The 23,389-nt window shown below is 38.2% G+C and overlaps 1 protein-coding gene across 21 annotated transcripts in view; it reads left to right on the top strand.

The window, feature by feature from the left end:
• Positions 1-361: 361 nt before the first annotated feature.
• Positions 362-23,389, top strand: part of AHI1 (Abelson helper integration site 1) — a 210,875-nt gene continuing 187,847 nt past the window's right edge. For 15 of the 21 annotated variants that reach the window (XR_010126792.1, XR_008503349.2, XM_063666624.1 and 12 more), the window contains exons 1-5: positions 387-578; positions 912-973; positions 2,241-2,325; positions 5,859-5,922; positions 7,398-7,522. Coding sequence is in view for 19 of the 21 variants with exons in the window: in XM_063666624.1 (XP_063522694.1) it covers positions 5,913-5,922; positions 7,398-7,522 (135 nt within the window). In the remaining 2 variants the exon portion in view is untranslated. Of the gene's footprint in view, positions 579-911; positions 974-2,240; positions 2,326-2,429; positions 2,601-5,858; positions 5,923-7,397; positions 7,523-23,389 lie in introns of all 21 variants that reach the window. The other 6 variants (XM_054493554.2, XM_054493551.2, XM_054493547.2 and 3 more) reach the window with 2 other exon arrangements.

Below are 23,389 nucleotides of genomic sequence, written 5' to 3'. Positions count from 1 at the left end.
TTATTCTGGGGGGCTTCCATGACAGCCTCCCCAGTTTTCCTTTGCCCAGTCAGTTTTTCCCTGCGCTAGCTACAATTCTAACGCGGAAAGAGCATTTTCGGAGGTGAGGGCGGGGAAAACTCTGACTCTGTAGGGGCACCCGCGCATTTCCGGGTCCCTTACCGCTCCGAGTGGAGGAGACTGTTCCCGCTCGCACGGCCGGAGGGCAGGAGCCCCCTAAGTTCCCCGAAGTTCGCGCCCGCCTGCGGCCTGAGAGCCCCCGGGCAGGCGCCGCACGGCCCCTCCTCCTGGGAGAAGGCTGTGGAGGCGCGGGGGCGGGGCCGCGGTCTTCGCCCAGAGCGCGGGACGCATCGGTCGCCATGGGAACGGCGGCGTAGGCAGGCGCTGACGTCAGCAGGCGGCGCGCTGTCTGCACTGCGGCACAGAGCCGCGGCTTGCTCTCAGGACACGGGTCGCTGGCAGGTTAGCTGGCTGCGCGGCCGCCTCACTTCGCGCACGCGCCGCTAGGCTGGAGGAGTCGATTTGCACTGCTCCGGGTGTCGGCTCGGGCGGGACGGGCGGTTCTGCGTCCCCTCTCTGTGAGTACACCATGGGTGCGCTGGTGGCGGGAGCGCGGGCCGGGGTGCTCGGCCTGCCCGGCCTTCTCAGGGGCGGCGTGTCGGGGCTGCTGGAGTCGGAGAGCGCGGAGGCTGATAGCGTAGTGACCGACGAGCGTGGGCCGGGTGTCCCGGGGGAATGCGATTTCTGAGCGTCCTCACCGTACTTTTGCGCTTCTTTCACTGGTCTCCGTGTCTCCGGAGAGTTGAGCATGGTGCTCTGATAGGGAATTCAATCTTTGCCTTTCCTACTCCCGATTCTTATTTAAATGCTTTTAAATCAGATGCGTACTGAGTGTGTTTATTTCCTTTCAGAGTGTCAACCTGGGGCTGAATCTTCAACCTGTCAAAGCCTTCTTAATTACGTCTGAGAAAAGGTGATCAATTTGTTATAAGAGCCAAATTGTATTAATAGGGTTGTTTCGAGATGCATAAAAATAGAACAAAAATGTAGACCATTTAAGAATCCTTATCAAAGATTGTGCTGCGTTTAGCATTCCTGTGAAAACATCTATTGTGAAAATAAAGCTTTTCCCTTTCTTTTGAGAAAGAGATGCCAACAGTTTTTTCACCTGTTGCATTAACAGTTGCTGTTACTGCTTGGGCGTTAGGAAGAAGATTGCTTCTTATGAGTACTCTGGGAAATTTTTTAAAGAATGCTTGAAAGAAATTCAAATACCAAAAGGGTTTTTAAACCATACCGAGAATGTTGTTTATGAAGAATCATATTTATGAAGTTAGAATCTTGTTTACTTATGAAGAATCTTGTTGATTTATTCATTGAATTTTGTATACAGGATTTTTGTTTGTCTTTTTTTCCCTTGCGATAACATTTGGTTAAGGAGCGAATTTCTCAGTTTTTTCTCCCATTGATATTGAGCCACATATTGGCTGACAATCAGGTTGTCTGTAAAATAAAATGAGATGAAATGTAATGCATTTAATTTTCCTGTGTAATATCTCTTAGACGCTCCTGTGAAAGGGTTTGTGAGGGAGAAGTTGTAAAATAATGGAATATATAAGATTCAGAGGTGTCTTTTAAAGTCCTATCTGATTTTTTGCAGAGGTTACTAATCAAATATTAGCCATTAATTCTATCATGTGTTTGCTGTAGTACATATTAAGATTTAGAGATGGCTGAGCGCAGTGGGTCACGCCTGTAATCCTAGCACTTTGGGAGGCCAAAGTGGGTGGATCACTTGAGGTCAGGAGTTCAGTATCAGCCTGGCCAATGTTGGTGAAACCCCATCTCTACTAAAAATACAAAAATTAGCTGGGTGTGATGGCCCACACCTGTAGTCCCAGCTACCAGGGAGGCTGAGGCAGGGGAATTGCTTGAACCCAGGAGGCGGAGGCAGCAGTGAGCTGAGATTGTGCCACTGCACTCCGACTTGGGCAACAGAGCCAGACTCTGTCTCCAAAAAAAAAAAAATTAGAGATGATTTCTGTACTGTATTTGCTGTATCATTAAATAATATTAGTATTTATTAGTTCAGTTGTGTATTAAGCTATTAATAGTAAATAAGTATATGATTTATGTATTTATAATTATTTACTTATTTTTAATATCATAATGGACATAAAGTAATTTTATCGCAATGTACTGATTACTTTGCTTTTTGGTATTTTCTCTTCTCCTTACAGTACGAAAATAGGTGCCATTTTAAATTCCCAGACAAGGAAAAACCAAGGATTAGAAATTAAGTAGCTTGCCCAAGGCCACACATCAGTAAGTGGTGACACTAGAGCTCAAGCCTCAGCCTTTTTTACTCGCTTTGCTTTTGCTTCTCTTCACTTCGCTTCTCTTCTCCTCTCTTCTCTTTTCTTTCATAGTGGCAGATACATAACTATAAGAGAGCATTGGCCTGGTCCTCCAAAGCTAGCAGTTTGGTGAGAGTTACAGAACATTTTACCAGGGTGAAAATTCAAAGTTGAGGTAGAGGGAGCTACAAAGATTAAGGCACCCTGGAAGCACAGAAGAGAAGTTCTTAAATGCCCTTCAAGGTGAGAATGCTCTCTAGAGAAGATATCATTTGCCTTTAAAGGATAGTGAGGAGTTTGTTAGAGAGACAAAGGAGGAAGAACATTTTTCAGGGGAGGGGATGTGTGTGTAATGATACAAAAGCAAGAGAGAACTTGGCACATGTGAAGGCCTGCAGGTAGTTTCACATGGCTGGAACACAGTGTATGTGTGAAGGGGACATTTCATAAATGGCCTTGGACCTCAATGGTAAGGACTTGATATTTTTTTCAGTGTGCGATTGGGAGCTAGTGAAGAATTTTAAGCGAAGAAAAGACACCATCACATTTGAATTTTAGAAAATTACACTAGTTGCTGTGTAGATGATGATTTTTTTTTTTTAAGGGAAAGGTGATAGCGGCGTGGAAACAATCTTAAAACAAAAAGCATAATCCTTCCACAGTGTTTTTGTCCCTCAGAGTTACTGTCTCATGTCACTGCCTTTGGGGGTGATGGGAAGACAGTTGGAAGAATTCTGTAAAGAATTGTCTACATGTCCCTTCTACAGGTGTCACCTTCCATTCATTCCTTAGCCCCAGCCTGCTAAGTTTCTGCCCTTCCATAAACAGCTTTGACACATGTGACTTCCTACTTGCAGATTCAGTGGACTTTCTTCAAAACCTCCAGCCTCTTTTGATGCCACACAGTATATAGGCAACATCTCCTTTAAAACTCGGGTTTGCTTCTGTAATGCTTCTATCTCCCAGTTTTTCACCTATCTCCCTGATTTTTCTTTATATTGTAGGCTCACAGGATTCTCATTGGCTTTTTATTTTCTCGGAACTATCATATTTATAAATAACTCCCAAATCTTCAGCCTATGGTCTCCCTGCTGGATTAATAGATTGCCTAACAAACATAATATGATTATATACATGAACACACACACACACGTGACAGTAATAACAGTTGTTATTTTTGAAGGGCTTGCCATGTGCTAGGCATTGTGCCTAGTATTTTACTTGCATATTCTCATTTAATCTTTATAAAAACACTGTGAGTGATTTACTCTTATTATTGTGAAAGATTAGGAAGTTGATGTCCATAGAGATGAATCTGCTGGCAGGTAGAACTGGTATCTGGATCCAAGGATCTGAAAATGGAGCTGATGCTTGTAGCTGCTCAGTGCCCTTCAGATACCCAACTCAACATGACCCATACCAAGCTCAGTGGCTGCACCCTAACAACCTGTCACAATTATAGCTAACATTTATTGTTGCTTCTTCTGTCTACGGTACTGTTCTAAATCATTTAACCCTTACAACAACCCTTTGAGTCGGCACTGGTAGGGTGTTTTTATAGATGAGGAAACAAAAGTCACGCAAGTGACTATGGAAACTAATTCTAGGACATGGGTTTTAAACTACTGCCCTGTACTGCATTATATTACAGTGTAATGAGACTACTAATCTACTTATTCTAGTTCTAGAAACATGGGAATCATCTCCGATTCTTTCTCCTGCCTCTTCATTAGTTATTTAATCTTTCTAAAATATTACCTCACTCTATCATCTGGAGCGCACTGGTGCAGTCTTGGCTCATTGCAACCTCCACATCCCAGGTTCAAGCGATTTTCCTGCTTCAGCCTCCCCAGTAGCTGGGGTTACAGGCACCCACCACCACGCCTGACTAAGTTTTGTATTTTTAGTAGAGATGGGATTTTACCATGTTGGCCAGACAGGACTCAAACTCCTGACCTCAAGTGATCTGCCCCGCCTTATCCTTCCCAAGTATTGGGATTACAGACATGAGCCACCACGCCCAGCAGGCTTTTTTTCTGATGAATCATAGTCATAATATAGGTCAGCTTTTTCCTTGCCTGTTAGATGACCGTCAAGTAGTATAAATATTAAATTTTTATTTGTTTTATGATTTTTCTACTTCCGTGCTCTCAGGTTTCAATTACTGATGCTGTCATTGCACTTGCCTTTGCAGCTTCTCTTTTCTAATTTAATATAGACCATAAAGTAGAAGACTAGATTTATTAGATTTATAACTGCTAGAAGGAGTAAATACAGGCTCCTATCACTAAAGTATAGGAGTTTTTACTCCATGGATTTAGTGATGTCTGTTTTGACTGGGTGCCACGTAGTTGTTTCCTAAGTTAACTGACATGGTTAGGTATGTTTACATAATCATTCCTTTCTTTTTAGAATTTCTTAGACATTTCTGCAAGAGGAACATGAATGTGGATGTCCAGGGAATTGGAGCATTAACCAATAATGCCTTGGGCCCAGTGTGGTGGCTCACGCCTGTAATCCCAACACTTTGGGAGGCTGAGTCGGGCAGATCATATGAGGTCAGGAGTTCAAGACCAGCCTGGCCAACATGATGAAACCCTGTCTCTACTAAAAATACAAAAATTAGCTGAGTGTGGGGGCACACACCTGTAATCCCAGCTACTCGGGAGGCTGAGGCAGGAGAATCGCTTGAACCTGGGAGGCGGAGGTTGCAGTGAGCCGAGATCACGCCACTGCACTAGACAAAGGGAGACTCCATCTCAGAAACAAACAAATCAATAATTCCTGAACCAGCTTTTTTTTTTAACACTCTTCAGTTTTAGTCTCAAAAACATGCATATTACGTTCTAAATGTTCTAATGTGAGAATTAATATGTTCATTTTAGACATACACCCCGATTTTTTAATAAAATGGGCAATTTAGTAATATACATACTGAGTTTAACCATGGTTTTGAGTAGTTCTGACACACAGTAATACACATCCAGGTTTTATTAAAGATGGTGCAAATACTTGTACTATCCTTCTCTATTGTAGCAGAATTTTCAGGGGCAGACACAGAGGTATTTAAATTCATTGTGAGTGTGCTACCCACAAGCATGCTTTAATGTAATATTGAATGCTGTTAGGAAAGTCAATCCTGAGTTGGAGTTTGGTTTCTTAAAAGTGTGTTGAAATGTTCATTAATGTATTAAAACACTTTAAAAAGTTTATTAACATACCACATTAGATGTACACTGCCTTCAAAATGTTTTTTTTTGTTTCAAATATATAAATACTTTATTCAGATATGATCTAGTTTGTTTCCCTTGATTTCAAGGCCCTAAACTGATTCACATGTACCCAAGTAATTTGCATAAGATTGGGTTAAGGGAACATAGCTTTATTGGTATAAACTTAATGAAGTAGTGGACATACAATGGCATGATCTTGTGTGAAGAATGTTTTATAATTTTTATTTGGAAGTTCCATATTACAAATACATCTCCTTTGTTTCGATAGGATCCTGATTGAGTCAATGCTTTACATTCTCAGTCCTCTGCATAAAGCTGAGAGATGCCTACTGGTAAGACTTCTATGAAATTTATGTATAAAATTTATATTTTATACATTTACTTTTAAGTTTGGTTTATTTTAAGTGATTCTCGAACAGATTAATGAATACAGTAGATGTCATTGACCAAATATACTACATTTAGAGATACTTATTGGTTTTGTATTCAGTTTTCTATTTAATGTTGTGATTAAGGTTAGTATATATTTAATGGATGGTAGTTTGGGACTCAGATGGACAAGGTAAATAATGATTACAACATAGGGTTAGTTTTTATTCTTTATCATCAAAATTGAAAGCTTTATTTCACCACAAGCATTGGCAATCTTTTCTAAAAGGGCCAGCTAGTAAATATTTTAGGCTTAATCTCTGCTATAACTGCTCAGCTCTGTGTCTCTGTCTCTTTTAAAGCATGAAAGCAGTTATAACAATTCTTAATCAAATGGGCATGTCTGATTTCAATAAATCTTTACAAAAACAAGTGACTAGCCTGCAGGCCATAGTTTGCCGACACTTGCTCTAGAGCACCCATTCATTCAGCATTTATTAATTTAAAACGTAATGACTGTGTACACTATGTCAGACCTCATAATAGTAGCTGGGGATGTAGTTATGGGGGAAACAGAAAATATATTTCTTTATATAGATATAAAAATAATTATACAATTTCCATTTGGGTTGAGTGCTGTGAAGGAAGAGAACAGCCTGCTGTGTGAGAAAAGGGAAAATTTAGATGAGTTTGTCAGGAGATGTTTTACTTACAGGCAGCAACAGACAGGTTAACACCAGCCAGGTGAGGAATTAGAGGAAGCTTGCCTCAGAAACACCTTTCTGTGGGAAGGAACTTGCTGTGACGGAGGAGCTAAAGGAAGGGTATTATAGCTAGAACATAGGCATCTAAAGGGATATTTGTCTTGATTTGAAGCCCTGGAGATAGATCAGGAGGTATGGAACCCTGTAGGGCATATAAAGACTTATTTTATCCTAAATGAAATGGGAAATTTTCAGGGGCTTAAGCATTATCTTCTTCGTGTTTTAAAGGAAAAACCTGTTAATATTTGTGGAATACTGATTACAGGCTAGGCAGACCTTAGCCATTTTTCATGCAAAATGATCTTTGGCATAAGATAATTGTGATTTTACAGATAAGGAAAATGAAGTTTAGAGATGTTAAGTAACTTGTCTAAAGCCACATAACACGTAACTAACAGTGGTAGATGCTACTGTTTATCAGAAATAAAAAGTTAACTTAGCAAAGGAGACTTTTAGAGTGAGTGGCCAAAAAGGTCAGAGGGATACAGGTGAATGTTGTGTCACTAAAGTCAAAATAAAAAATATTTTAAGAAGGAAATATAGGTGAGTTTTTCTAATGTAGCAAGAGAACTCATGCTGATATTTACAAGAACTTATTTCTTAACATCCTAGTAGTGTAGGTTGTGTGTTATGATAGAGTCGTTTACAAAGTCACATGGCTGTATCTTTTGTAGCTGAGAGTGAAGCAAAAGTAAAAACCAAAGTTCGCTTTGAAGAATTGCTTAAGACCCACAGTGATCTAATGCGTGAAAAGAAAAAACTGAAGAAAAAACTTGTCAAGTCTGAAGAAAACATCTCAGTAAGTAAATGATCATTGGATAAGGGGATTTACATATGCGCATAAAATGCAGATATGGCTGCATTTTATGTTAAAATTCTAAGGAATTTTGAAAATTAAAAACAGTAACACTATGTCATGGTCAATAACACATGGTAAAAACAAAGTTTACATTAGAATCAACATCACTGTGGGAATATTGAGTTCATTCTTGAGTGCTGTCCTACAGGAAGAACACACACACAGTGGGGAAAATGACCAGAGATAGTGGGGAAACTCAAAACTAGCCATGATAACATTTTTGAAGAAAATATTTTTAACCCAGAATTGTGAAGAACTTAGGAAGTAGTATCTTAACTTCAGATATTGAATAGCTTGTGCTTATTTAAACTATTTCTGTGTGATTCTACCCAACAGAACCAGGAGAAATCAGTGGCCCTATGGTAATAATTATCCTTTTATGTTTGAGGCACACCTTCAAATGATAGAATTTTTGGCAACACACTTGAAGGAATTAAAAATACAGTGCTCAAAGACTAAACAAATCAGCAACTAACTACAACCTGATCCCCTTGGAATCATAAAGAGTCTGTATTGGCATCCACAGTTAATGCACTATGCCATCTTTATACCTATCTCACTACTTCAGTTGCGCTGTTTACTACTTTGACCATTATCTCTTCTGTCCTCACAGAAAAAAAAAAATAGGCTCTTGTGTAAATGGTACATAGTTTTTTTTTTTTTTGGCAGGAGTGTTACAATGAGTTATAATCCTACATTTTGCTTGTAGTAAGATTTACCCCATTTTTTCTTCAGACCTGTTCATTTTAGTATTCTGTTTGGTAGCTGTCAATGTAACGATATAAATTCTGAAGTGAGGCAAAAATAAGTAGTAACATTGACCAAAATCCAGCTGCACACATGTGAGGGTTCATAGTATATACACTGGTGTACGACTGCACAAAAATTTCGAACTACTGACAGAATGGGACAGATTAGCACTCCCATAGTGATTGCTGCTCTGAAATAAGCATGTGCTTTTTCTGGTGGTACTAGTGCACAATATGGTAGGGAATAGTGACGTGGAGGATAAAACATTGCTTATTGGTATATGCACTCCCCTCAGATGGAGTGGTTTATGTTGGGCAAAAGCAAAAAGAACCCTGGAAACAGTTGTCTGCAGAGATGTTTTATGCTCAGAGAAGAACCTCATACTGTCTCTCAGTATTAGAGAACTGGGAGTTGTGAGCCATGAACAAAATGCAATTTAGACCAAGGTTTAAATTAAATGGATAATCAGAATAGGCAGAGGCTATGTCCATTTACCTAAGGTCCAGTTTAAATGTTGAGGGGCACATAGGTGTGAGGTGACTAAGCATAATTTATCCAGCCTCTTTTTGCAAACACCAGGACTGAATAGGCTTCTTTTCTTTCAGAAATAAGTACACTAGGAACAAATATTTGGGAAGAGATTTCGCAGCTCAAAAGAACGGGAATATTTCTAGAGGACTTAAAGGAGAACAAAATATTTTTGACATGATTAACTTTAGGAAGTAAAAGAGAAATAGCTGCTTTCATTTGCTAGATGCCTGAATGCTTTCTATCTTTAGGCACTCTTCTAAACACTTTATATATATTTAGTCTTTTAATACAAATGACGAAATTACAGGGTTTTATTTCTGTACAGGAGAAAACTACATCAGAAGTTAAGTAACTTGCTGAAAGTTACATAGTAAATGGTAGAACCAGGATTCAAACGCTGAGAGTGGGAGTGCAGAATCCACTACCTTAACCACAACTCAGTATTACCTATTTTAATGAAATTTGAAAAGATAGGACTTCTTCTTGAAAGAAGAACAGGGAATCCTATGTACAGAACAGGCTGAGATGAGAAATGGAGCAGTCTGAAATAAAATTAAGCGAGGAAAAAAGTCAAAATAGGGATTCATAATAATGGCAGGTTCATCTTATGTTCTAGTTATATATAAGGCACAATAATAAGAGTTTTACAAATATTATTTCTAAATTTCACGTTAATCATGCAAGATAGATATTGGGACTCTTTCTTTGCACATGAGAAATTTTATAAACAGACATGTTAAGTGATTTCCTTAGGTCATTTAATCTAAAATAGGATAACTGGGATTTAAGACCACAGTCTCTGGAATTTTAAAGTGCATGTTCTTTCTTCAGTTGCTTCCTTAAAACTATATCTCAGGCCTAAAATGATGGAATTGACACTACAGAAAAATCTAATCAGTGAAGTGGGAGACAAATTCAAGGCGGGAGGAAATGACCAAAACTAAAATGAAAAAAATAAATGATGAGGACATAGAAAGATATTTGACCCACAAATAAGTATTCCCAGACAGTACTAGTGGAGCAGAAACAATAATGAGCATGATGAAGAAACCTTCCTGAGATTTCTGAAGAGATGAGTCATCCTGCATTCCAGGCAAAATTTATGAGATGAGAACTATATCTAGAAAATTCTTTTGTTTTTATCTTAAGAGTCAAATAAATATTACAAACACCTAAACAGAAAAATATATAGTACATTTGAGACTTCTCTGTAAAAACACTAAATCCAAAAGACAATGGAGAAATATTTAGAGCACTAAGAGAAAAATTGTAGCCCGAGGAATCTAGTCACCTAAGTTGTCAGTCATTTGTGATGGTAATTGTAAACATACATGCATTATTAGAGAAATATCAGTGTTCCCTCCCTGGAAGAAAAAAAAAAAAGATTTAAGATTTATTAAAGATGTAGTACCATTTATAGATATGAATCAAAGTTAAGAATTTAAGAATAGAACATCTTAAGATCTTAGAGAAAGAGATGAAGAGAAGTTGGTTAAGGAGTACAAAAATATAGTTAGAAGGAATAAGTTCTAGTAGTCAGTATTACAGTAGGGAAATTACAGTTAATAATTTATTGTATATTTCAAAATAGCCAGAAGAGAAGATTTATGTTCCCAACATAAAAGATAAATGCTTGGAGTAATGGGTGTCTCAGATGCTCTGCTTTAATTATTATACACTGTATACAGTGTCAGAATATCACATGTATCCCCAAAATATGTACAACTATTATATATCAATTAAAAAAATTTTTAATGGGAAATTTATGAACCAAAAATACCATTGGATGAACTTTGAAATCAGTTAAATATATAGAACTTTCTTAATTATTATATATGTCCAGAATAATTCCTGAAGATTTTACATTAGATAGTGTATATGATAATGTGAGAGAACAGAACCAAATTGTTTTCAAAGATTGAGCAAAGCACCCTAGCTTAGGAAGAAAAAGTCATGTAACCATTATTCTTATCCCTAGCATATAGTTAAAAGTTATTATTTCATCCTAGAGTTTGAAATAAATAAAACAAGTGATACATATAAAATAGATTATTACACTTTCCAAGTTGTCAGAGTTAAAAAAATTGAGATTTTTTTAAAAGAATGTAATGAAATAAGAAATTTAAGTAAGAGCAAACTCAGTCATGACAATAAATGTAAATAGTTTAAGCTTCCTATTTTAAAAAGTGGATTCAAAAATAGATTTTTAAAATATCAGGACCAGGCATGGTAGCTCATGCCTATAATCCCAACACTCTGGAAATCCAAGGTGGGAGAATTGCTTGAGTGCAGGAGTTCAAGACTAGCCTGGGCAACATAATAAGATCCCGTCTCTCAAAAAATAAAAACTTACCTGGGCATGGTGGCATGCGCCTGTAGTCCTAGCTACTCGGGAGGCTGAGGTGGGAGGATTGCTTGAGCCTGGGAAGTTGAGGCTGCAGTGAGCCATAATCATGCCACTACATTCCAACCAGAGTGATAGAGCGAGACCCTATCTCAAAAATAATACTAATAATAAATAAAATAAAATATCAGGTATTTTACTTGCAAAATTCACACATTAAACAAAATGACATAAAGTTTAAAAGTAAAAGTGTGCAAAAAATATAGACAGTTGTCTATGTTTTTCTTCCTGAAAAGAAACTTATAGCTGTCTCATTTATGAATGTGTGTTAAGAGAACAAAAAACCCTATATAAATAGATGAACACATTGAAATTAATCATGTTAAAAGAATAATCTATCTCAGCCAGATAGTTCCCCTCAAGAACTCAAGAATAGCTTAATAATTGGATATCAGTCAATATTAAGATGTTAGTGCAAATAAATTGAATAAAACCATATAATATAAAAATAACAAGGAAAAAAGCTATCATATTTTAATTGGAAATAGGATAGTAATGGATTTTTTAGAACATTTTGGTGTTCGTGTGTGTGAAAACCATACATGTGAGCAACAAACCTAGAGCATGCTGTGGGGTTCTAGGAAAATTCAAATCCACACATATACATGGTATATTATATATGATTTCGATAGTTTTCCATGGGTCCCTTTGGAAAGGGAGACACCTAGCCTACAGGTTCTTCCTTTAAAATCAGGACCTGCAAGGGAAGATGTCTTTTCATCATAACTGTTTAATAATCTTGAAGTAAATATGTTAAGGCATGAAACATAAAGATATGATAGCTTTTTTTCAATAGGTATTTGTCCATATTTGTTGCATAGCAGGCACCATAATAAGTGCTTTACATGTATTAACTCATCTAATTCTCACATGTATCCTATAAAGTCAGTATAAACTGAAGAACTGAGGCACAGAGGTTAAGAAACGTACCCAGGATCATATAACTAATAATAGTGAATCCAGGTCCTACTGATTCTATAGGGATGTGCCTGCCTTGGCCTCCCAAAATGCTAGGACTACAGGTGTGAGCTATAACAGGCTGCCTGTTATGCCAGTGTATAGTGTACAGTGTGGGCAAATAATGTGACACTTAGGAGAACAAATGATCATTATTGATGGTTTGAATGCTAATATTAGAAAACCTATGTGAATCAACCTGTGTGAACAAAATAAGTATACAAAATTAAAGATTATAGCTAGAAACAATAAGAAAATATTGGAGAAAAATACAAAAATTAACAGACAGATATCACCTACATAGAAACTACAAAAGTCCTGAAAGATCTTAAAAGTAAATTTTCCAAAAGTACAGATTCAAATAGAAAAAATTTATTAGTAGATATTACACATAGGTTGCACTTTATATATACCAGTTGTTTCCAGATTAATTTTTGGGTTTAATCCAATTGTAATAGTTTCCAGTGGATGATTTCTTTAGTTGCAAAATTAGGCTAAAGTTAATGCAGAAAAATACAAAAGGAAGATTAACTGAAATATTTAAATATTTAAAACAAAAGGCCAGGCACAGTGGCTCACACTTGTAGTCCTAGCATTTTGGGAGGCCAAGGCAGGCAGATCACTTGAGGCCAGCAGTTCAAGACCAGCCTGGCCAACATGTTGAAACCCAGTCTCTACTAAAAATACAAAAAATTAGCCAGGCATGATGTTGTGTACCTGTAATCCCAGCTACTTGGGTGGCTGATTCACGAGAATTGCTTGAACCCGGGAGGTGGAGGTTTCAGTGAGCCTAGATCATGCCACCTCACTCCAGCCTGGGCTACAAGAGCGAAACTGTCTCAAAAAAAAAAAAAAAAAAGAAATTGTAAATATAATTAATAAATAGTATTGTTAGATTGCTTTAGCTTTTGAGGGAAGGAATTTTATCTCACAAACTAAAAATTACATTTCAGATAACTAAAAAACTTAAATGTAAAAATCTAATAGGCAGATATTTCCATAAGAAATTAAAAATGGCTGGCTGGTTTAACATTCCAGTGTGGAAAGATATTCTCTTCTTAAAAGGGATGAAAGACCTCCCAAATAAAGACAGCATTTTCTGCCTGCACACAGGAAGACTCAATAAGTATTTGTTGAATGAATGAATAAATCTAATGTATAAGATTTTTTTTTTTGGTCAAAAACCAACTCACTGAGAAAAATATGTAATGTTTTTATAGTCATAGCATTAATACTCTTACATATAGCTAATGATAATAATTGCTAATACTTACTGAGCAACTATACAATGTGGAATAAGAAGGACCTTCTGAGTATTTTATAATTATCCTATAATCCTTGGAACAAAATTATGAGTAAGTTTCATCCCTTTTGTTAACTTGTAAAGAAGTTGCATAAATTGATGTCATAAATATTAAGATAATAGCTAAGTGAGCAAAAGGAATGAAAAAATAAAACCAGATACAAGAGAAAATAACATTGACTAATAAAATGTAGTAATATTTTAAAAGAGATTCAGATTGGAATACCAACATATTTTTGCTTATCAAAAAGGTATTTAAAAGTTTATTAGTAGTAAGGTAGCAAGCAAGGCTTTTTGGTAGAATGCTAGTAGAAAGGTAACAGTACAACATGTGACACGGTTTGGCTGTGTCCCCACCCAAATCTCATCTTGAATTGTAACTCTGACAATTCCCATGCGTCGTGGGAGGAACTCGGTGGGAGGTAATTGAATCATGGGAGCAGGTCTTTCCCATGCTGTTCTCATCATAGTGAATAAGTCTCACGAGATCTGATGGTTTTAAAAATGGGAGTTTCCCTGCACAAGCTCTCTCTTTGTCTGCCACCATCCATGTAAGATGTAACTTGCTCCACCTTGCCTTCCACCATGATTGTGAGGCCACAGCCATGTGGAACTTTAAGTCCATTAAACCTCTTTCATTTGTAAATTGCCTGGTCTCAGTTATGTCTTTATCAGCGGTGTGAAAATGGACTAATACACTGTCTTTGAAGTGGTTCAGGTTTTTCCAGCAGTATTCAATAGCCTGGTTATAATTATGGAAATAAAGTTCACTAAATTTGAATAGTGCCTGCAGTTTTACCAGACAAGTGTGTGGACAGGAAGTACATGAAAATGGCGGGTGATGATTGAAGTGATGGATTGTGGGATCAAAGCATCAGGAATTAGATAAGAGGGGCTTGATAAATAAAGAGAATATACTGGGCTCAGAGCATAATAAACTGCTTATTATTTTACACTGCTAAGTCTGGAGTGGTTTGATACTCAGCAATAGTAACTGGAACAAATATAAATTGTTAAGAGTAAGCACTCAAATTATAGCTATAATTATTTAGGAAGTTGCATATACATTCTTTTAAAAGTGGATAGTTAAGCCAAAATTTCCTCACTTTTATTGTGTATACCATATTATCTTGATTTTATCCTCTCTCACTTTATTTTTATAATAGTTCTTTTGTAGAGGTGATAGCTTCTTCATCTTATGAATTACATTCTCTAAAACTTTTTGTTTTGTGCAGTGAATTGATTTTAAAAGGGTAGAAAATCTTCATGGTTTCCTAGGTATTAATCTTTCATGTGTTCATTCACCTATATAAGTGCTGGCTGGGATTTAGCTTATAAATCTGTAATTACCTTGGCTGTGTCAAAAACAAATTTAGAACCCCAGTGTTTTCAGGGGGTAACTAAATTTAAAAAAGTCTTAAATGGCCTGGGTGTGGTGGCTCACGCCTGTAATCCCAGCACTTTGGGAGGCCAAGGTGGGCGAATCACAAGGTCAGGAGTTCAAGACCAGCCTGGCCAACATAGTGAAACTCTGTCTCTACTAAAAATACAAAAAAAAAAAATTAGCCAGGTGTGGTGGCAGGCACCTGTAGTCCCAGCTACTTGGGAGGCCAAGGCAGAAGAATCACTTGAAGCCGGGAGGTGGAGGTTGCAGTGAGCTGAGATCTCACCACTGCACTCCAGCTCAGGTGACAGAGTGAGACTCTGTCTCAAAAAAACAAAAAAAAAAAGTCTTAAATGGATTATACTGCTTGAAGTAATTTAACTGTATCCCAGAGCAAAGCCCAGCAGTATTTAAAGGATTCCCAACAAAATCCAGCACCAACAATATAAAATTGATAATGTCAGATATTCAATCAAATCTACCAGGCATTTAAAAAAAGAAAGATAACCCGACCCATTACCAAAAGGTAAGTCAATCAATAGAAACAGACTCTAGGAGAGGAATAGGAAAACATAAAAAAGATGTAAAAGAAAGAAATAGAACATATTTTCAAAGACCAAATTATGCTTCTACAGATTAAAAAAATAACAGTATTCAAAATTTTAAATTGACTATGTAGTTAGCATACTGGACAATGCATTAAAATGATCAGTAAATGTCAAGAAATAACAATATAAATTACTCAAATCAAACACAAAAAAAAAACAGTGGTGGGCTGGCATGGCCTGTCCAGGTTTATGAGAGCTGGTTGTTAAATATTAGGGAATCTTATAAACTGGTTATTAAACCATTAGTAACTCGAAATTGGCTATTTATGTGAATACTTACATCATGGAAGTTGGTAAACACTAGACTAGGCTTTTTGTTTATACTGCCTTATCCTTACTGGAGAGTTTAACAGCATACCACTAAAAAAGGCCTTTGGAATAAGAGTTGGAGAGAAGGAAGAAGAGAACACCAATGACCTATAGGACAATATTAGGCATTTTAACTTATGTGTACTTGAAACCTGAGGAGTGGGGACAGAATACATTGGAAGAAATAATGACTAAAAACTTTGTAGACTGTGTGGAAACAATACACCCACAGATCAGAGAAGCTCAACAGGTCATAAACAGAAGAAATATGAAAAAATCATACTACAGTTTCTGAAAATGAAGGATAAATTGGAAATCTTAAAAGTAGCCAGAGAAAATAAAGACATTTTATATAGGAGAATAATGACAGCAGACTTCTCATCAGAAACTATTCTAGCTAAAAGACAATGGAACAATATTTTAAAATACTGAATAAAAAAAAATTGTCAACCTAAAATTTTCAGTCCTCAAAAAGTTTTTATTTCACCTTCATTTTTGCAAGATATGTCTCCTTGCAAAAATGAAGGTGAAATAAAAACTTTTTGAGGTGTACAAAAGCTGAAAGAATTTGTCAGTAAACCTATAGTACAAAAAAGTGTTAAAAAAAAAAAAAGACAACAATACCAAGTGGAAAATTTGATTTACAAAAAAGAAGAGCACAACAAATAGTAAGCATGATATAGAAGGATTTTTCTCTTACTAAAAAAACTCTTTAAAAGATATTTTTTAAAAGCAAGAATAATTAGTTGTTTTTTTGTAGGATTTATAATAAACATTGAGTGTCCCTAATCTGAAATCCGAAATGGTCAAGAATCCGAAACATTTTGAGCACGAATATGCTCAAAGGAAATGCTCATTTGAGCATTTTGGATTTTGAATTTTAAATTAGGGATGTTGAACCAGTAAATATAATGCAGATATACAAAATCCAAAGAAATCTGAAATGCTTTTTGTCTCAAGCATTTTGTATAAGGGATATTCAACCTTTATTTGTAGAAGTAAGTGATTTAACAACTGTCTTAGTTTTCTGTTGCTTATAACAGAATACCAGAAACGTAATTTATAAAGAAAAGGAATTTATTTCTTACAGGTTTTAAGGCTGAGAAGTCCAAGGTCAAGGATTCACATCTGATGAGAGCCTTTTTGCTGGTGAGGACTCTACAGTCCCAAGGCAGTGCAGAGCATCATATGCCAAGGGGGCTGAATGTGTTAGCTCAAGTCTGCTTCTTATAAAGCCTCCAGCCCCACCGTTATGATGATCCTCTAATCCAGCAGTCCCCAACCTTTTTGGCACCAGGGGCCAGTTTTGTGGAAGACAATTTTTCCATGGAGTGGGCCGGGGGGGATGGTTTCAGGATGAAAGTGTTCCATCTCAGATCATCAGGTATTAGTTAGATTCTCATAAGGAATGTGCAACCTAGGTCTCTTGCATGCATCGTTTATAATAGGGTTGTTGCTTCTATGAGAATCTAATGCTGCTGCTGATCTGACAGGAGGTGGAGCTCAGCCAATAAAGCTCTCACCCACCACTCACTTCCTGCTGTGCGGCCTGATTTGTAAAAGGCCATGGATCAGTACTGGTCTGAGGCCTGGGGCATGAGGACCGCTGCCCTAATCCATTAGCCCATTAATCCATAAATTGGTTAATCCATTGATGGATTAGTCCACTCAAGGGCAAAGTCCTCATGACTCAATCACCACTAAAAGGCCCCAGCTTTCAATACTGCCAAATTAAGGACTAAATTTTAACATGAGTTTTTGAGAGGACAAATGTTCAGACCACAAGACCAACATAGCACAAAGTATAGGAGGAAATAAATAGAAGTATACTTTTGTGAGTTTCTTTCTTCTTTTTTTTTTTTTAAGACAGGGTCTTGCTCTGTCACCCAGGCTGGAGTGCAGTGGTGAGAGTACAGCTCACTGCAGCCTTGACCTTCTGGGCTTAAGCAATTCTCCCACCTCCACACCCTCAGTAGCTTGGACTACAGGTGCACACCACCACATCTGGCTAATTTTTGTTTTTTTCTGTAGAGACAGGGTCTCACTGTATTGCCCAGGCTGGTCTTGAACTTCTGGGTCCATGTGATCCTCCTGCCTTGTGTTCCCAAAGTGCTGCAATTACAGGCGTGAGCCACCACACCTGGCTAAATTTCTTAAAATGTATGTGAAGTGGCATTATTTAATGGTAGAAAATTGTATTAGTCTGCTCTCACTGCTATAAAGAGCTAACTGAGACTGGGTAATTTATGAAGAAAAGAGATTTAGTCACCTCACAGTTCAGCATGCTGTATTGGAGGGGCATGGCTGGGGAGGCTTCCAGACACTACAGTCATGGTGGAATGGGAAGCAGGCACAGTCTTCACATGGCCAGAGCTGGAGAGAGAGTGAGCGAAGGGAGAAGTGCTACACACTTTCAAACAACAGGATCTCAGGAGAACTCATGAGAACAGCAAGAGGGAAGTTGACACCCATGATTCAGTCACCTCCCACCTGGTGCCTCTTTCAACATGTGGTAATTCATCATGAGATTTGGATGGATACACAGAGCCAAACCATATCATTCCACCCCTGGCCCCTCCCAAATATCATGTCCTTCTCACATTTCGAAACACAATCGTGCTTCCTCAACAGTTCCCCAAGTCTTAACTTATTTCAACATTAACCCAAAATTCCACAGTCCAAAATCTCATCTGACACAAGGCAAGTCTCTTCCATCTATGAGCCTGTAAAATAAAAAAAAAGTTAGTTACTTCCAAGATACGATGTGGGGACAGGGATTGGGTAAATGCTCCCATTCCAAAAGTGAGAGATTGGCCAAAACAAAGGGGCTATAGGCCCCATGCAAGTCCAGAACCCAGCAGGGCAGTCATTAAATTTTAAAGCTCCAAAATAATCTCCTTTGACTCCATGTCTCACATCCAGACGACACTTGACACAAGGGGTAGGCTCCCAAGGCCTTGGGCAGCTCTACCCTGTGGCTCTGCAGGGTACAGCCCCTGCAGCTGCTTTCACTGGCTGGCATTGAGTGCCTGTGGCTTTTCTGGGTGCATGGTGCAAACTATCTAGATCTATAATTCTGAGGTCTGGAGGACAGTGGCCCTCTTCTCACAGATCTACTAGGCAGTGCCCCAGTGGAGACTGTGTGGGGGCTGTAACCCCACATTTCCCTTCTGCACTGCCCTAGTAGAGGTTCTCCATGAGGGTTCCACCCCTGCAGTGGACTTCTACCTGGACATGCAAGCATTTCTATACATCCTCTGTAATCTAGGCAGAGGTTTCTAAACCTCAACTCTTGCCTTCTGCACACCCACAGGCTCAATACCACATGGAAGCTGCCAAGACTTGGGGTTTTCACCCTCTGCATTAATAGCCTGAGCTGTATCTTGGCCCCTTTTAGCCACAGCTGGAGCCAGAGCAGCTGGGACACAGGGCCCCATGTCTCAAGGCTGCACAGAGCAGCAAGGCCCTGGGCCTGGCCCATGAAACCATTTTTTCCTCCTAGGCTTCCAGGCCTGTGATAGGAAGGGCTGCTGTGGAGGTCTCTGAAATGACCTGGAGACATTTTCTCCGTTGTCTGTGCTATTAACATTTGGCTTTTCTTTATTTATGCACATTTCTGCAGCCTGGAATTCCTCCTCAGAAAACTGGTTTTTCTTTTTAACCTCTTGATCAGGCTGCAAGTTTTCCAAACTTTCGTACTCTGCTTCCCTTTTAAGTATAAATTCCTGCTTCAAGTCATTTCTTTCTTTATACAAATGAGCATAGTTTTTTAGCAGCAACTAGGCCACATCTGAACACTTTGCTGCTTAGACATTGCTTTCACCAGATACCCTAAATCATCTCTCTCAAGTTCAGTGCTCCGCATATCTCTAGAGCAGGGGCACAATGCCGCCAGTCTGTGCTAAAGCATAGCAAGAGTGGCCTTTACTCCAGTTCCTGATAAGTTCTTCATCTCCATCTGAGACCTCGTCAGCCTGGCCATCTCTGTTCATATCAGTATCTGCATTTTGGTCATAACCATTCAACAAGTCTCTATGAAGTTCCAAACCTTCCTGTCTTCTGAGCCCTTCAAACTGTTCCAACTTTTGCCTGTTACCCAGTTCCAAAGTCACTTCCACATTTTCAGGTATCTTTATAGCAATGCCCCACTTCTCTGGTACCAATTTTCATATTAGTCTGTTCTCACACTGCTCTAAAGAACTACCTGAGGCTGGGCACTGTGGCTCATGCCTGTGATCCCAGCACTTTGGGAGGCCAAGGTAGGCAGATCAGCTGAGGTCAGGTGTTTGAGACTAGTCTGGCCAACATGGTGGAAACCCTCTCTGTACTAAAAATAAAAAAAAATTAGCCAGTGTGGTGGCACATGCCTGTAGTCCCAGCTACTCAGGAGGCTGAGTCAGGAGAACAACTTGAACCTGGGAGGCGGAGACTGCAGTGAGCCAAGATCACACCACTGCATTCCAGCCTGGTCAACGGAGCGGAGACTGGGTAATTTATGAGAAAAGAGGTTTAATTACTCACAGTTCAACAGGCTATACAGGAGGCATAGCTGGGGAGACCTCAGGAAATTTATATTCATGGTGGAAGGTGAAGGGGAAGCGGGCATGGACTTCACATGGCCAGAGCAGGAGAGAGAGAGAGAGTGCGAAGGAGGACATGCTACACACTTTCAAACAATCAGCTCTTGCAAGAACTCCATCATGAGAACAGCAAGGGGATATCCGTCCCCATGATTCAATCACCTCCCACCAGGCCCCTCCTTCAACACGTGGAAATTACAATTCAACATGAGATTTGGGTGGAGACACAGAGCCAAACCATATCGACAATGAGAAGCTAAATATGTGTATTATAAAACCTAGAGTCTTCATAAATTTGTTTTAAAAGGATAGCTAAAAAGCCAATAATGATACAATGGAATCACAAATCTGTTGAGAAAGATAGCTGGAAAAGAGGGCAAAGAGGGCCGGGCATGGTGGCTCACGCCTGTAATCCCAGCACTTTGGGAGGCCAAGGCAAGTGGATCACGAGGTCAGGAGATAGAGACCATCCTGGCTAACACGATGAAACCCCGTCTCTACTAAAAATACAAAAAATTAGCTGGGCATGGTGTTGAGCGCCTATAGTCCCAGCTACTCGGGAGGCTGAGGCAGGAGAATGGCATGAACCCGGGAGGTGGAGCTTGCAGTGAGCCGAGATCACACCACTGCACTCCAGCCTGGGTGACAGAGCGAGACTCTGTCTCAAAAAAAAAAAGAAAAAAAAAAAAAAGAGGACAAAGAGACAAAGAACAAATAGGACAAACAGAAAGGAAATAATAGAATAGTATATTTAAACTCAGCAATATCAAGAATAATTTAAATGTGGATGGTCCAAATAAAAAGTAGAAAGTGTCAGATTGGCAAATAAGACCCAACTATATGTTGACTATAAGAAACTTTCAATATAAGGGCACAGGTAGGTTAATATTTAAAGAATGGAAACATATACCATGCTAACACTAGTAAAAAGAAAACTGGAGTTGTTACATTGATATCAGAGAAAGTATATTTTAGAATAAAGAATATTGCCAAAGGTGAAAAGGAATCTTTTTAATGATAAAGGTGTCAGTATCAAGGATATAACTGACTGTGTATGAAACTCATAACAAAGCTTCAAAATATGCAAAGCAAAAACCAATAGAAATGAAATGAGAAATAGATAAATCAGCAATTACAGATAGATATGTTAGTATCCTCTCTCAGAAACTGATATAACAAGTAGTCAAAAAATCAATAAGAATGTAGATTTCAGTAACTGACAAATTTGAGTTGAGTTTTATGGGAACATTGTGCCCAACAAACAGAATACTCATTGTTTTCTAGTGCATATGGAATATTCACCGAGACAGACATCATTCTGGCCCGTAAAACAAGTCTACATAGCTTTATTTTATATATAAAAATTAAATAAAAATTTTAAATGTAAAAGAAAATTTTAAAATAATACAAAATGTTTTCTTAGGCCACAACAGAATCAAATTAGAAATAGTTAACCAAAAGTTATCTGCAGTGTCACCGAATATTTGGAAGTTCAATAAGACCCCATATCAATATATTGAAGAAGAAAACACAAAAGAATTAGAACATATTTTGAACTAACTAAAAATGAAATTACAGCATATCAAAATTTATGGAATGCTGCTGAAGCATTACTTAGAAGGAAACTTGTAGCATTACATTAAAAATGAGGAATGGTCTGAGATCCATCATTGAAGCTTTCACCTTAAAAAAGTATGAAGAACAAATTAGACAAAATAAACACAGGATAGAAGTAAGAAGAGTATAAATCAGTGAAATAGAAAACCTCAGTAAATCCAAATGCAACTTTTTAAAAGAGTAATAAAATTGGTTATCATATGTGTTGGGGGATTCCATGGCCACCCCCAGGCTTGATAATTCACTAGAGAGACTCACAGGACTCAAAAGCTGTTATACCCACACCATTTATTACTGCAAAAGGATACAGATTAAAATCAGCAAAGGGAAAAGGTGCATGGGACACAGCCCAGGAGAAACCAGGTGCAAGCTTTCAGGTGCACCCCCCTAGTAGAGTTGCAAGGGACTCACTTAATTCCTCCAACAACATGTGACAAAATGTGCAAAGTGTTGCACCCCAGGGAAGCTCAACCCAAGCCTTGATATTCATGGTTTTGTGTAGAGGCAGAGCATTCAGTGCCTGTGTCACTGACCTCAGCTGCTCAGACTCCAAACCCCCAAAGCAAAAACACATGTTCACCATAAATCACATTGCTAATATAAGCTTTCTGGTGAAACTGTTACAGTGTGGCCCAAGGCTTCAGGCATTTAGAAACACTCTTATCAAGCACAACATTTCAAGGACTGGTCCTAAAAATATGCCCTTCTTGGGATTTGCAGCTTTTTAGCAACCCAGGGTCATGAGTTAACTGTTTTCTGTACTACCTGTAACCAGGCTGATTGGGAAACAAGGAAAGAAGACGCAAATTGCCAATATCAGGATTGTAAGAGGGTATTCACTTTAGATGCTACAGACCTTAAAAGGATAATAAGAGTATTATGAGTAACTTTATGACAATAAATTTAGCAGTTTAGATGAAATGTGTAAATAACGTGAAGGACACAAACTACTGAAGCTCACTCAAAAAGAAATAGATAACTTGAACATTATATATCTTTTTAAAAAACGGAATCTGTAGTTAAAAATCTTTTGTCAAAGGAAACTACTCCCAGGTGGCTTCATTAGTAACTTTTCTCAAACATTTGATGAAAAAATAATGCCAATTCTATACAGACTCTTCCAGACTGTAAAATAAGAGGGGATCCTTGTCCACTTGTTTTTGTGGACAAGGGACACTTAATTTTGTGCCCTTTTTGTGGGCAATAATTACACAGCTGCCAAACCAGACAAAGATTGCAAGAAAAATACATACCAAAATCCCTTTTAAATATAGATGGCAAACATCTTCAACAAAATATTAGAAAATCAATCTTATAAAAAGGATAATACCCCATGTCTAGGTGGAGTTTATGTCAGGAATATA

Source organism: Pongo pygmaeus, chromosome 5 (assembly GCF_028885625.2).
Source record: "Pongo pygmaeus isolate AG05252 chromosome 5, NHGRI_mPonPyg2-v2.0_pri, whole genome shotgun sequence".
Taxonomy (NCBI): Eukaryota; Metazoa; Chordata; class Mammalia; order Primates; family Hominidae; genus Pongo; species Pongo pygmaeus.
Note: the sequence above shows the minus strand (reverse complement) of the source record. Positions and strands in the feature narration are given on the sequence as shown.